Source organism: Marmota monax, unplaced genomic scaffold, assembly GCF_021218885.2.
Source record: "Marmota monax isolate L192 unplaced genomic scaffold, Marmota_monax_Labrador192_F-V1.1 WCK01_AAM20220418_F8-fsc00342, whole genome shotgun sequence".
Taxonomy (NCBI): Eukaryota; Metazoa; Chordata; class Mammalia; order Rodentia; family Sciuridae; genus Marmota; species Marmota monax.
Window position 1 is genome coordinate 634,827 of NW_026692007.1, and position 14,958 is coordinate 649,784.

Genomic DNA, 14,958 nt, shown 5'->3' on the forward strand with positions numbered 1-14,958 from the left:
TCCCAGTCCTTGTAAAAATTTTTTGAGGTCTCCCATGTTGCCCAGGCTGGCCTCACACTTGAAATCCTCCCGCCTCAGCCTTTCAAGTCTCAGTGATGTCAGGCCTGCACCATCAGGCCTGGCAACTTGAATTTGCCTTTTTCTTTGCTTGAGTAACTTTTTAAAAAATTTAATAGAGGATAATTAAGAGGATTGCCAGTTCTGTGCTATAGATAAAATTCAGTGTTATTTTTAAATTATAAGCGCAACATGACACACTTTTCAGGAAGCTGGGAACAGACTCACGGACATCATCCACAGTCCCCTGGCCTCACCATGCAGGGCTGTTTGCGGAAGGCTTTCCAGACTCCACCGAGCGGATGTGCGCAGGGCAAGGCTCTGGGAAGAATGTGATAAAGTGATTTTCCTCCACCGTGTTTTCAGTCCTGGGAACTCAATCTAGTTGTGGATAGTAGAGACTCGTGGGAGGTGGCTGTGTGTGCCAGGGATGCACATGATGTGAATTCTAACTCGGACAGGTGCCAGGGAGGACGCTTCAAATCTGCACCTCAGCTCCTTTGGCCACAGAAGTGGCAGCGAAATGCCCTGCTTGTGGGTCAGTTCTGGGGTTCTCTGTGCCATGGATGTGAATATGCCATTTAACTACATTAGAGGCCCAATGACGTAGGTGGAGGGACCAGCACTGACCTCCTCACCTGGTCATTATCGTGACCACTGGTATTCTTGCTGTCTGTGCCTCATGTAGCCTCTGGATGTGGCCAGGGCAGTGTGCCAGGTAGTCAGTGGCAGCCCGACTTGCCTTGAGAAGCCTCGGGAGCAAGGTACCCAACTGCCCCTCTGCATGCTGCCTCCTGTTTCATTCTGACAGTGCCACTAGGTGGGGTCATCCCTTGAGGCTCAGGGAGGATGCATCCTGCCTGTTCTGTGTCTATTGGCCAGGACAGACACCTTGGGGACTACTCCCCTACTGCTTTGCAAGTGTGGATAGAGATTTTGATTTTTCTTTTTTTCTGAATTAGAGTGTGCCATGTTTTATATGGAGACAAGGTTTTCAGGTATTAGAAATGTCTTGGGGGTAGAGTTGGGTAAAGTAGGGATTGCTTTAAGGCAAGAACATCATGCTCAGGGACCAATGCAACCCCTTGAAGTGGTAGCACAGGTTGCCTTTTATTGAAGTTCAGCCTGTGGCTCTCTTGAACACCAGCTTTGATGGGACAGGGCCAGCGTGGAGCTTTGCCAACAGCATTTGCAGCTTGCCTCTGTGCAGGAAGAGCGAGTCTGGAAGGTGGCCCTGTACCAGTGGTAGGAACCCCAAAGGCTCTGCTCACTTTGTGGCTTCTCCAGATCTGTGCCTGATATCCCAGCCCTGTCTGCCTCAGTCCATCCTGGAAATTCATCCTCCAATTCACAGTGGTCGTAAAAACAACAAAAACCATTTGCTTTAAAAAATAAAAAAGAAAACTCCACTAATTAGCTAGAACTTGTTACTGTTGATGAAAACAGCCCAATTTGGTCAGAAAGCAGACACTGGTTTCCTCCCACACAACCCCCCATAATTCTCTTCGCTGTCCCCTTTCTGTAAGGGGAATGAAGGAAGGTTAGTGGGAATTGTACCAGAGCCCCCTCCATGCCACATCTAGCCTAAGCCTCTCAAGAGTCGTTAGGATTTTATCATCCCCATTAACAGGGAAAGAAACTGGCCTAGAGAGATTAGTGATAAACCTGCAGACACACAGCGAACAGAACAGCAAGTGCCTCTATGGAGGCACTCTTGCTTTTGCAGTCTGTCTGTCCCACCTCCCTCTGGGCCACCCAGGGATGCCCCAGGCTATGTTTCCCTGTCCCCAAGTCCCTTTACTTTAGCTGCAGATGAGAGACCCATGGGGAGATTTTGAAGGACTGCCAAGCTTGTGGTTTGGGCATTAGGGGTGGAGTTGGTGCAACGTCAGGATGTTTCTTACCAGCCTTTCCAGGAGTTTTGAGGGGCAGTGTGGGTGAGTACTGCCTAGCCTGACCCTCGGCTGGGATCTCCCAGTGCTGTCTTACCAGCAGAAGAGCCTGCGTGAGGTTCCAGATGTGGCCCAGCTGTCATCACTTGCTGGCCTTTGCAGGTGAATATTTTGGGCATTTTTTGTCTGGAGGAGAATTGGGGAGGTAGGAAAGGACTGGGGCTAATTACAGGGCTTACTGAGGATGCCAGTAATGGACTGTGTGACTCTGTCAAGGGACCTGTTTCCAGCTGGGCCAGCATCACTGTGGTACTGACTGTGGTATCAGTGGTCAGGCTGGTTCCTCCTGTGCTTAGCCTCTTGCATGAGGAAATAGTACAGGCTTCCCTTCTTCTTCTTTTCCCTTCCTTCCTTCCTTCCTTCCTTCCTTCTTCCTCCTCCCCCCTCTCCTCCTTCTTTGTACTGGGGATTGAACTCAGGGATACTCAACCACTGACCCACATCCCCATCCCTATTTTTTTTTTTTCTTTTTGTATTTTATTTAGTGACAGGATCTCACTGAGTTGCTTAGTGTCTCGCTGTTGCTGAAGCTGGCTTTGAAACCTCCATCCTCCTGTCTCAGCCTCCCAAGCCTCTGGGATTACACAGTCATGGGCCACTGTGCCCAGCTTCTTCTTCTTCTTCTTCTTTCTTTTTTTTTTTTTTTTGAGTTTTCATTCTAATTTGAAAAAATGAATTCATATAATAATCATACATGTTTATGGAGCCCAAGATAATTGTGTGTGTGTGTGTGTGTGTGTGTGTTACTGAGGATTGGACCGAAGGCATTGTGAGTGCTAGGCAAACACAATACCGCTGAGCTATACCCCAGGTACAACATGATATTTTGATTTTCCACGTATGCATTGTGTAAGGATCCAATCAAGGTATTCATCACCTTAAATATTTGTCATTCCTTTGTGGTCAGAAACATTCAAAAACCTCTCTTCTACCTATTTTGAAATATGCAATGCATTATTCTTGACTATAGTCTGTAGCATGATAGGACACCAGAACTTCTGTTCCTATCTAATTGTAACTTTGTACCTTCCCTATCCCTCCCTACCCCGGGCCATTCCACTCTATATGTCCATGAGATGAACTTTTTTAGATTCCACAAATGAGTGAAATCATGCTATAACTGGCTATTTCACTTAACATAATGACCTCCAGTTCCATCCATGTTGTGGCAAATGACAGGATCTTGTCTGTTTTTATGGCTGAATAGAACTCTATTGACCATATGTACCACATTTCATCCATTCAGCCATTAATGGGCACTTAGGTGGATTCCAATCCTTGGCTAATGGCACAGGATTTTGAGGTTGAGCTGGTTATTAATTTTCCTGGAGCCTTCCACAGTCTCTTGAGTCACCCAGATTTTTATGGGGGAGGAATACAGAGGGTTGCACCACTGCCTAATACTTATGGGCTCCCAGGGATCAACAGCCCACAGCTAGGCTTGAACCATCGTCTAGTTTTTCTATGGTGTTCTAGAAAATGCATACTTAAGCATCTTTGATATAGTATTATTGGAGTATCAGCAGCAAAAAATGTCTGCTTTCTCTGCCTTCTAGAGAAAGTGAATGTCCTCTCACCATTTTCTGCTGAAAGTCTCAGAATAAGCCCGAAGTCACAGATTTTGTGGTTTTGTTTATAAGCTAAATGCAGGTGTGTCATGTTTGAGGTCCACTGATGGCAAAGAAATGCAAGGCCAGGGGTGGGAAAGGACCGTGAAACTCCTGAGCCTAGATCTTTCCTCGTTCCTGGACAGGGTCCTGTTCCTCATTTCTGGTTAGGATTGGATTGGGCAGCTCATCCTACATGAGGACACTGATTTTTTGGAGGTTCAGGGATATCCCACTTGGTTCAGCATATCCCTGAGTGGTTCCTCAGGGCTCATAGGTGGGGACTTGAGGGCTGTGCGCTCTGGGGTTATTTAATCCTGTCACCTCAGGCAGGTTACTAAGGGCCTTTGAAGCTTCAAATTCCTTTCCCCTTGGTCATTTCAATGTGCAGAGTGAACTTTTCATTTACATTTAACATATTTTGTAATTTGATATTTACAGGGGAGGGGGAGACTATATTTGGGTGGGTGCCTCAGTCTACTTGGGCTGCTGTGACTGGACACCATACCCTGAGTGGTGTATAAACAATGCACGTTTTGTTGGGAAGTCTGAGATTGAAGCCCCTGAAGATTTGGTGTCGGGAGAGCACCAGCTTCCTGGCTTATAGATGTCACCTTCTTGTTGTGTCCCTCTGGGGTGGAAAGCTCCATGGATCTCTCACTGGGCTTCCTTTATAAGGGCACTTATCCCACTTATGAGGCCCCTGCTCATGACCTAATCATCCCTAAAGGTCCCACTTCCTCACACATCACCTTGGGGTTGGGATTTCAACACATGATTTTGGAGGGGACACAGATATTTTGACAATAGCAGTGGAGACCGTTTTGCCTTGAAAAGTGCACTTGTGGGGTGGAGATAGGAAGAGGAGTGTGAGTGGATTTGCTTTCTTTTAGGCTTTGGGTTTCAGGTTGTGACCTTCGTGTCCCCTTGGACAGGAGCTGAAGTTGCAGAAGCTCTGAAACGCCTGCCTCCCTTGCTCATCTCACTGGCCGAGCACCCGGACTCCCACCCAAGGCGGGGACAGAGAAGCCAAGATGCCTCTGTCTCTACCAGTCCCTCCTCGTCCTCTTCCTTTGACAAGAGGGAAGATGCTCTATCTATGGGGCTGGTCAGGGAGGAGGAACACAGCTGGCCTGGTGACAGAGTGAAGGGACACTTAATGTTCTTTCTGCATGTTTTTAATGAAGCAGTTGCTGCCGTGATTAGGGAAGCCGAGGGTGGCGGGGGAGGGGGGAGAAGCACATAATGTAGGTGGATTTTGTAGGGAAAGCGGTTTTTCTTCACTTCTCAAAGTCAGGGGGAAGGAAATACACCAAGGGCAAGGACAGAGGGGAAGCGGAGAACAAACGCCTTTCCTCCTCCAGGGCTGGCAAGAACACCATGCTGAGGATGTCAGCGGTCACCATCTGTTCCTTAAAAGAATCCCCAAGATGTGACTGTCACAGAATGCCAGTTGGCATGAGCCCATCACCCTTGGGGACATCCTGAACTTTGTAGCCAGTGAAGACATTTTGGTGAAATTGGTGAAAGAGGTGCCCTTGCTTGAGGCCAGTGGGCACTTTGATTCATCACAGACCCAGTGAACCCCTGTGGTGATTTTTACGAGAAATGGAATTGTGTAAGGGACAAAGCCGTGTTTGTGTTTTTGTGTGTGTGGGGGGGACTTGAGCAGCTGTCCTGCAACCGCCCTGAATGGATAACTCCTGCTTTCAGTCCACCCCTCAGGGTCAGTCACATCACACAGAACATCTTTACTCCTTAATACTGCTGGACTCATCGTCCCTAGGATGTCCCTGGGTGATGGAATGTGCCTATGTTGCCTCTTGGGGATTGCAAAGCAGCTCCCTAGTTGTCCAGTTTTGTGGATCCCCATTAATCCTTGAGCTCCTGGGTTCTCATGCCTCCACGTGGCCTCTGCCCCTAAGTGTGCATTGTCTCCCTCTTGGTATTGCCTGTGTAATAGGAGGCAGATGTCTTCTGGACAGGATATATCATTTTAGGTGAATGAAGATACCTCTGCAACACTTTTCAAGGGCTTAGGGAGTCAGGGCATATGGACATGTGGTCACTGTCCGGAAGGCGCACTGCCCTCTGGATGTGGGATGGAGCACCAGCTGGCTGTGCAGGGACTAGGAGGAGGGGGAAGGCCCTGAGAGAAGGGTTGTGCTCCCAAGTCTGTGCTTAAACAAGGTCCAGCTGTAAGGCCAGCAGCAGAGATGGTACCTGCATTCTCCACTGCCCAGCAGGCCAGCTCCTTGCTTTTGGAAAAGGAGAGAAGGCCAAGCGGAAAATGCTGCAGATGAGAACTGGCCATCATTCATTAATGTCAAAAACTCTTAATACTAAAGACAGTCTCTTTTGATACCAGATGCAAAATACTCTGAAATGTGCTTTAGAGGCAGGTGGAACCTCCCACTTGAGCATCATTCAGCCACCAGGTATTATGTTGATGTGTATGCAGAGGGTCGGGGAAGAGAAGGTCACCTTTGCCTAGAGTGTTTGATGACCCCTAGTGCCTGGCCAGGAGTGAGGGATAGATTCATCCAGGGGAGGTGCTCTCTGAACTCAGGTTGGAGGGACTAAGGATTTGTGCTCGATACCCCTCATGTGGCCTTGGCCAACCTGGACTCATGACCTGGTTCAGGTTATACCTCTCTGCAGGAATACCCTGTGTGGGTATCATTTTTTCACCTTTGAACTGAAAGTAGCATGGATCATGGCTTGTCTCATCCAAGGCCATGGCCACTCTGACCCCTTGACTTACTCTTTCCTCCTTTTATACAGTGCTGTGAGGTTACGTAGATACTGTCTCCAAAGAGACAGATGTCAGTGTATGATTTCTCTCTGTTCTTGATGACTGAGTGTCCTACCCCAAGATAGTGGAAGCTGGCTTTCACTTGCCTTTGGGAACCATGCACAGCCTTCCCCTAATCCTCTCTGAGCCCATCTCTTGCTGTTCTCCTTTTCCGTCCCCCTATCAGGTGGGGAGGTAGGTACTCTGACACCATATAGGAGGTCCCTCATATAGACTTTCTTTGTGTTCCTGTTTATTTATTTTTATCAGCAGGGACTTAAAGATTGAAGAATTCTTACCGTAATCAGTGCACTGCCATCTAATGTTATCTCAATTTTGATGTTCAAATTGACCCCAGGGGCACTCTACCACTGAGCTACATCCCCAGCCCTTTTTGAGACAGGGTCTTACTAAGTCGCACAGGTTGGCCTTGAACTTGCAGCAATCTTTCTGCCTCAGCCTCCTGTGTAGATGGAATTGCAGGCCTGCACTGCTGGGACTGGCTCTCCTTTCTTTTCTATATGTACCTCTTGTCTAGATGAGAAACCACAAATTGCAACAGTATCACCAATTCCTGCAGCCATAACATGGGGTTTTTGTCTAGATGAGAAACCACAAATTGCAACAGTATCACCAATTCCTGCAGCCATAACATGGGGTTGATTAGAAGGCTCTCCTCTCTCCTGTTAGACATCCCCTTCTCCAGTGTAAGAAAGGTGGCTCCTGGTTTTCTTCATGTAAGATTCCTGATTGATCAGCCCTTCTGTATGTAACCAATTTCCTGTTATCTCTTCCATCCCATGGGCCCTCAAACTCCTTCAGGTGTCATAACAATTCCAAGCCAGCTGTCTGAGGGCAAGACCCCCGTAGTGGATCACACCTAGTGTTTGTCTCTACCTCTGCCCACACTGTAGACTGTCCTATGAGACTGTCAGGTGGACAACCTGTCCTCCAGGTTGCAGATGTGTTGTTGGTGGCTCACTCTTCCTCCCCTCTCCCTCCTTCACTGGTGCATTATAATTTTATGTAATAGATTCATTGAAGATGCTCCTCTCTTATTACTTCCTGTTGACCTGGGGTCCAGTCTGGCTCTGTTTTGGAGTCCCCCTCTGCCCCTTCTACTTCCTGCTGTTCTGCTCACCTCCCTGGACCCTGTTCTTTAGACTGTCTGCCTTAAATGTCCCTAATACTCCCTGTGTGTTAGCCATCCATGTTTCATGAGCTCACCAAATAGGGTGCTTGACCCACCTTGGCCTTGGCTTCCTGGCCCTTTCCTGCCTCTCCATCACAGCTGACTGGTTGAGTTCTTATGGATGTTCCTGTGTTCTCACGTGATCCGAGTCTTACCTGTGGACACTGTTGCCCCCCCCCCCCCCCCCCCCGGCCCCACCTCAATGCTGTGTACAGATGGGGGATAAGTCAGTCTTCACTCCTTCCCTCCAAACCTGAGCTCATACATTGCTCAGGAAATGATTTCGTGGGTAGATGAGTGAAAATGTGAGGCATTGGATGTCTGGGAGCACCTTCCAGTTTCCAGTGACAACCCAGGGTCATGAGAGGTCCCTCAACTCTTTCTGAGGGAAACTCACATTTGGTGTTAAAGTCTATCTCATCGGGCTGCAGTTCTAGTTCACTGGTAGGGTGCTTGCCTAGCACATGTCAGGCACTGGGTTCTATCCTCAGCACTACATTAAAAAAAAAAAAAAAGTCTTTGTGTCACCAGTTTCTTCTGGGTTTTCACCCTCAGCCTGGTGATGCAACCTCTGGGCCTGATGCCTGGTTAGCTGATGTCGGTCTTAAGCTCTGCAGGCTCTATGCTCTGTGAAAAGAACTTTATTTTGTTGCTGGGGACCAGGTGCAGTCAGAGGCTAAGGTGAGACCTTAGCACCGTGGATTGTGGCAAAGCACCAAGAAAACCAAAGGTTGGCCAGAAATTTGGTGCTCCCTGTTGCCCAGAGAAGGACTGAGGTGAGTCTACAGTTCAGGTTTTGGGTGGGAATCTTGTCAGTCTCTGTAGGAGTTGAGTGCTGCACGCCTACCCGCTGGATGGTTTTTCCTGCATTCCTCCAGTTGGTGCTGCTTCCAGACCATCCCCCCACTACTTCCCAGGGTGCCAGAAGGGTGTGGCCTGACATGGGAGGTAGGTAACCAACATTTATGGTGGGGAAGTAGAGCAAAGCAAAGGACATTTTCATTCCTGTAGCAGCACTTATTGCTCCTGCGCAGTGTTGTATGTGGAAAATCCCAGACGAAGGTTAGGAATTACAGACTGGAGGCACGTGTCAGATGACCACACCAAGGGTTATAGCACCACGTATGAGGTCTGCTCAGGAATGGGGGATGATTAACTAGTCTGGTGGGGGTGGCAGGCAGGCAGGAGGTGACTCTTCAGCTGTGCCCAGAATAGTGGCATTTTTTTTCAGCTGGAAAGGAGAATGGAAAAACTGGAATGAGTTCTAGGGCACAGAGCAGAAGAAATCTGGAGTCTAGTAAGACTGTGAGGCTGGTGTGGAGTGTTGGGTTTGGGGACAGGGAGAAGGGGCTGGAAGGCTCCAGCTGGTGAAGGGATGGTGGGGAAGTCCATTTGGGCTTCATTGTTCTGAACTTTGGCCAAGAGACCTTGGCCGTGACTGCTGATTCTTCCTGGGATTGAGCAGTGTTGAGATCAACCAGTTTGTTGTCAACTGTGAGATGTATCACATGCACGTAATTTATTACCAGTAATAAAGAGCAAGGATTTTCTGAATGACATACTCTTTTAAATAAGTACAAATAGGCTCAGGCATCCCTAGAATAAAAAGTCTCCTTCATTGTTTGCCTTCCAATAGAGTGGGCATGGGCAGCACAGTGTCTGTCTTACCAAGAGGACCCAGAGAATACAGAGCCTGGTACTCTTGTTCAAGGAGGTTTATCATGTTTGGGGCTGTTTATTGCTAAATTCAGATTCCTTCTGCTTGTTCCCATGGGCACTATATAGTAAGGGTGGTGGCAGAGTCAGCTGACTCCTGAAAGAAGTGTTTGCACTGCTTATGCCCCCTGATAGGCAGTAGAATTACATTCCTTTAGGGCAGCTAGTAGATACTGCTATGCACGCTGCCTTGGGGTTAGTTGCTGGGAATCCCAAATAAATGCAGTACAGATGTGTTCTCAGGGATCCTTAAATTACCTGGGGGACAGATGTGTATGTAGGAATATGACTGAGAGAACTAAAGTTCTCTGTCAAACAACAACAAATACCCTGCCTTAGCATTTTCCTTCTTTCCTTCCAAAATATGACTGAGAGAACTATAGTTTGAAGAAGTTGTAGAAAAAAAATAGTAATGAATGAATACAGAAAACTGAATGAAGGGATAAATATAGGGAAAGATAAATAATGATCTCATTTGATGGGGTGGGGGGATAAGAATATATGTGCATCTGCCCTGTGATGATTGCATGAGAAACTGAAATCCAGAAAGGTGCATTCTGGGCAAGGAGGTATCTTTGGTTTTGCTTATTTGTAGTTGAAAGTTAAAAAGCAGCCGTTCCATTCCACAGCAGAAACGGAAAGATGGATATTTAGTGCCAGAACCTGAGAGATTGAATTGATGACTGGAATTTGCACATGTGGTAGCCATAAAGGCCCTGCCCAGCCCACCCAGACTGCTCTCCCAATATAAGGCATTTGAACTTGCAGATCTGAGGTTAGTGTTAGATCCCCAGAGGCTGAGCTCTGGGACACAGCAGGTCATTAGAACTGCTTAAGGGCTGGGCCAAGAGCCAAGGCCAGTTGGGCCACATTGCTAGGGCTATACACTAAACTGGCCTGGGGCTCTGATGCAGGGGTCTTTTCTACTGCACTCCACAGATCTCAGGGAGTGGCTTCTGCTTGAGCACATCCATCTTCAAAGCAATCTTTTACATTTGTTATAAATTAGACTTGCCATAGAACTTCATCTTGTGGAAAGTGAGATCTGCTGCTCTGTGAAAATACACAGGAGGACACAGTCCTGTGGAAGTAGTACCTCAAGCATTGGAGAGGTGTTGTTTTGTCGGGGGGGGGGGGTCTCTTCTCTTGCCTTTTCTAAATGACCCTTGCACTTTCGAGTTTCCTGGCCTGCTTTCCCCCTACCCTAGTCTTTCTACTCTAGGTTTCTAATATCCTTCCCAAATCCCAGACCTAGAATGGGAACACAGGACTTGGATTAAGCTGTGTTTTGTCCTGATTTTCTAGGAGAGGGATGGCACTAGGATGGCACCTAGGAGCAGTATGACACCCAGGGTGCAAAGCTTGGGCAGTCATTTACTTTTGAGTGTCGTTTGAAATCCCTGCTGGTCATCGTCCTCCTCAAGCAAGGTCGGCCTCCTTGTTTTTCTTAGTTGAAGAAGCAAATTGTTGGGGAGGACCCCAAATATCACCCTGCCTTAGCGTTTTCCTTCTTTCCCTTCCAGGAGTACTGCTTGCCAGGTAGTGTAGATTACCGGTAGATACTGCCCATTACAGATGCAGGGTTTACTGGATAATAGTCAAGATTTTAAAATTCCCAAAGCCTAAGAGCCTGCCGGTTTCTGATTCTTTTAAGCCTCTTGGTCAGCGTGTTTAGAGAGGTTTGAAATCCTAGTAAAGCCAAACCCCGAGCCAAGCGTCGGTAATTCCAGTCAGATGGCGGCTGGCAGGCGCCCCCCTCCCCTCCCTGGAAGGCGTTTCTTCACCCACTTTTACCGTGTCTGGCCGAGCAGCCTTCGCCTGGGCTCTCAAAGCTGCGGTCTGGGGCGGGGGAGGGAGGGCTAATTCGTGTCAGATGGAGGGACGCCGCGCGGGGCCCAGCGCTCTCTCCTGGCTTTTGTTCCCGGCGTCTGACTTCTGACGGGCAGAAGCGGCCGAGGAGGCGGTGCACGGCACCCACTGGCTGGCGGCCACCCAGAGCCCTTTCGGGTCTCGCGGGGTTGAGCATTTCCTGGGACTCCCGAACGCAGGGTGCCTCGGAGGCATCTTCTTCCCCGGACATCGGCGCTGGCAAGGGTCCTAACCCGGCGGGCTCTCCACTGACCGTAGGGGCAGCCATGCGGCTGCGCGCCCTGACCCCCGGGCCGCCAGCTAGATTAGCGCGCGAGGTTGGGGTGCGTCGGCGCCGGGGCCAGGTGAGTGTGATGCAGACGTGGGGCTCCGGGTCAGGGCTGCGCAGGGTGCAGCCACCTTTCGGCCGGCACACATGTGGACCATGAGGCTGTGCACGCGTGCTCGTGTGTGTGTGTGTGTGTGTGTGTGTTGATGTCTATACTTGTGTCCTTGTCAGTGCGCATTGATCTTGCTGTGCTTGCCTAGCATGACTTATCCATGCAACCATGCCCGTGGGAAGTTTGCGCTGGACGAGGAGGGAGGGCCAATGGGGATTTGCCTGGTGGGGGTCCACCCTGGTGAGTTCCTATCAGGGTGGGATCCAGTTCGGGCTGCCTCTTGGAAACGTTTCCCTGGATTCTTTTCTCCGGAATGGAACTGGGACACTGGCCTTTGCGCAGACTCGCTGCTCCCCGCCTGTTTTTTGCAAAGGTAAAGGAAGCCTTAAGCTTTGCGCTGATGTGTGGTGTGCACGCGGACGCAGGAGTAATACAAGTTTCCAGGTCTGCGTGGGTACCACCGGTGCTCTGTGTCCATAGACCAGTTTTTGATGGCCTTTGAATTACATGGAGGGGGCCCGGTGGTTCTCCACTAGGTTCTGCAGCCCCTTCTCAAAGTCTAACAATCAGGCTTTTACTACGTTTGTTTTCCTGGAAACTTTGTAAGGTTCTGAGGAGTGAAAAGTTGTCAACGTGCCAGCTAGTTTACTTCATCGTACTTGCGCAGCATTCCGAGATTTTCAGTTTAGCAGCTAAACGTGGTTGCTCTGAAGTGTGGGAACAATGTGTGTCGTGTGCATGGAGAGGGTCCCTCCTGCCCTAGATACTGGCCCCCTGTGGGATGAGAAAAGTCTCTGAGGTCAGCTCTGCGGATGTGGGGAGTGTTTATGTCTGTTTAATTTCAGAGTAAAGTTGAGCTGGGAATGTGCTTTTGATCCATCTCTACCTCCCTGGACTGCATGAAGGTTTCTCAGGTAGCCAAATGCCCACCTATATCTTCTTTCAATGGTGGGTCTGAAAGGAAAGTATGGCTGGAACTGTGGGGGCTGTAACCCTGTGCTATTGCTTGTGTAACTGTTTTTGCCAGGGCAACCTTTAGCTAAAAGAACATAGCAGAGAGGTCTTTGCATGATTTCGCATTTTGGCAGAGTGGAGCATGCGTGTGGAGCTCCTCCCTGCCCAATTTTGCAGATTTTTCTTTCTCAAAAGAGACTTTACCATCAAGACCAGCACTAATTACCGTGTCCCCCCTCAGGGAGTCCTTGTGGAACCAGCAGCCCTGTTGCTAGTCATCCAAAGTTTGGCTCCTAACAATTAAATGCAATTTAGATTCCTGAACTGAGCCTGCTAACTGCTTCAGCATTGCTGTGGCTTCTCCCCCCTCTGTGGGAGAAGTGAAAGCACAGTATCAGGTGAAGACAAGGGCAGTCTAATCCCGTCTAGTCTCTTTTCACAAGAGAGATGTTATGTACAGATGCGCGTGAGCAGATGTTATTACACTATCTTAAATGAACTCCTCGGGGGATCCAGCAATTGAAATAGTACCACAGTGCCTCTGCTGTTTGCTTCTTTGAGGTTTCTTGCTGTGGACCAGTGGGTGAGAAAGCCGCAGGCAAACAGTGCCTCTTTCTCCCTGCTTGGAATAAAGGTATTTGTAAGGAATAAAAGGTCACAGTATCCCTCCTTGGCCCGCAGACTATGGCCAATTCATTTGGCCCACAAATATTAACTAAGGGTCCATGTTTCACTGTCTGCCAGCTGGGCAGACCCTGCAGAGAATAAATGGGAAAGATCCTAGGAAATTGCAATCTACAACAGGAGAGAAGTCATATAAACAAATAACTATAAGACGAGGGAGAGAATGTATTGCCAACTGGGGCAGTACTAAGAGGGACATGTTTATTATATACTTGAATGCAAGCTCCTGTCTGAAGGTGAAACTGGTCCAAGTACTCTGTCCCTCACCCACTGGCTGTGGGGTCAGGGTCTTGCATCACACCATCCTCCTTTGTAGGATGGTAATGATGGAAGTGCTCTGCTAGTATCATGAACTTCCTCATCAGAAACACCATTAACCTTTTGCAGGGCACTAGGTACAAGGCACCTGCTATCAAAAACTCAGTAAGACAGTCTCCTTTGAAACAGTCAGACACAAACATAGGAAGGAATACATAACAACAGTGCCTTAAATGGATATAAATTCTTAGAGTACAGTCTATTATATAGAGTGATGGTTCTCTGTCTTGCCTACAGATTTGATTGCCTGGTGAACTTTGAAAAACATTCCAGTGTTCTGGTCCCCCAACCCGGTAACCTGATTTAATTGGTCTGGGGTAAAGCCTAGGGCAAACTGTTTCAAAAACCCTGCCCAAGTTATTCCTGTGCATTGATATGGTGTAACATTTGGTCATTTACAGTAGCTCTGTCGGGAAACAGGAGGGAGAAGTGATTCTTTCTATTTCAAGGAGGTAATGGCTTGCCCAGGGCCACTTGTATTGCAGGTGGCAGAGTCAATGCAAAGGCTTCTGCTTGGTTCAGGGCACTTTCCTTTCCTTTTGTTTTTGAGTCTTGACTGGATGGACATAAACATAAGGAGAAGCATGATTAAGTGACAAGACTGCTGAGGAAACTGAAGTGGTCAGCAATGACTTGGAGGAGGCTGAGTCTAGAAATGGATACCATAGAAAAGAACGAGTTACTAGACAGCTTGAATTGCAGGGAAAGACAGGGATGATCCCAGGGCATGCTTTGAAGTCAGATGCCACCTTGGAATCCATCTTTTGACAAACCCACTCCTTTGGTGTGGGCTTATGGAGTTCTCTGTGGAGAAGGATTCTGGAGCCATCTGGGGATTGTAACTCTGATTGATTAGTTATGCCTGCCATAGGTGAAGGCCTAAAGAGTTGTGGTCTGTGTGGTGAGTATGTGCTTTCTCTTTGAGAGAGTAATTGGTTCTCAGGGGAGACTTTGTTCTGTTGAAAATCAAAATCTAAGGTATTCATTGGGTTTGCTAGTTTTGTAGGACCCCAAGAGCATATTTTAATTGAAATTAAAATTAGCATTTTAAAACTGAAGATAAATTTTGAAAATATATCAAATTGTACACTTAAATGGGTGCATTTTTTTTTTTTTTTTTGGTACTAGGGAGTGAGCCCAAGGATGCTTAACCACTGAACCACATCCCCAGCACTTTTTATGTTTTATTTAGAGACAGGGTCTCATTAAATTGCTTAGGGTCTCCTCAAATTGCTGAGGCTGTCTTTGAACCTGTGATCCTCCTGCCTCACCCTCCAGAGCTTCTGGGATTATAGGCCTGTGCCACCATGCCTGGCTCCTGTGCAGTCTTTATAGCTGTTTTGGAAATTCTAAGTGCTTTGCATTTATACATGTATTTTATAGTTTGCCTTTTTTGTTGTTGTTTTTAAAGCTGCTGGGATTTTTGTTGAGATTG

At 48.0% G+C, this 14,958-nt stretch overlaps 1 protein-coding gene across 5 annotated transcripts in view; it reads left to right on the plus strand.

Moving 5' to 3' along the window:
• Positions 1 to 14,958, plus strand: part of Tns3 (tensin 3) — a 270,335-nt gene that overhangs the window by 33,210 nt on the left and 222,167 nt on the right. The window contains exon 1 of one of the 5 annotated variants that reach the window (XM_046451594.2): positions 11,261 to 11,531. The exons of 3 other annotated variants lie outside the window; for them this stretch is intronic. In XM_046451594.2, coding sequence (XP_046307550.1) covers positions 11,454 to 11,531 — 78 coding nt within the window. In that variant the 5' untranslated portion in view covers positions 11,261 to 11,453. Of the gene's footprint in view, positions 1 to 11,260; positions 11,532 to 14,958 lie in introns of those variants that run through there. One more of the 5 variants, XM_046451603.2, reaches the window with a different exon arrangement.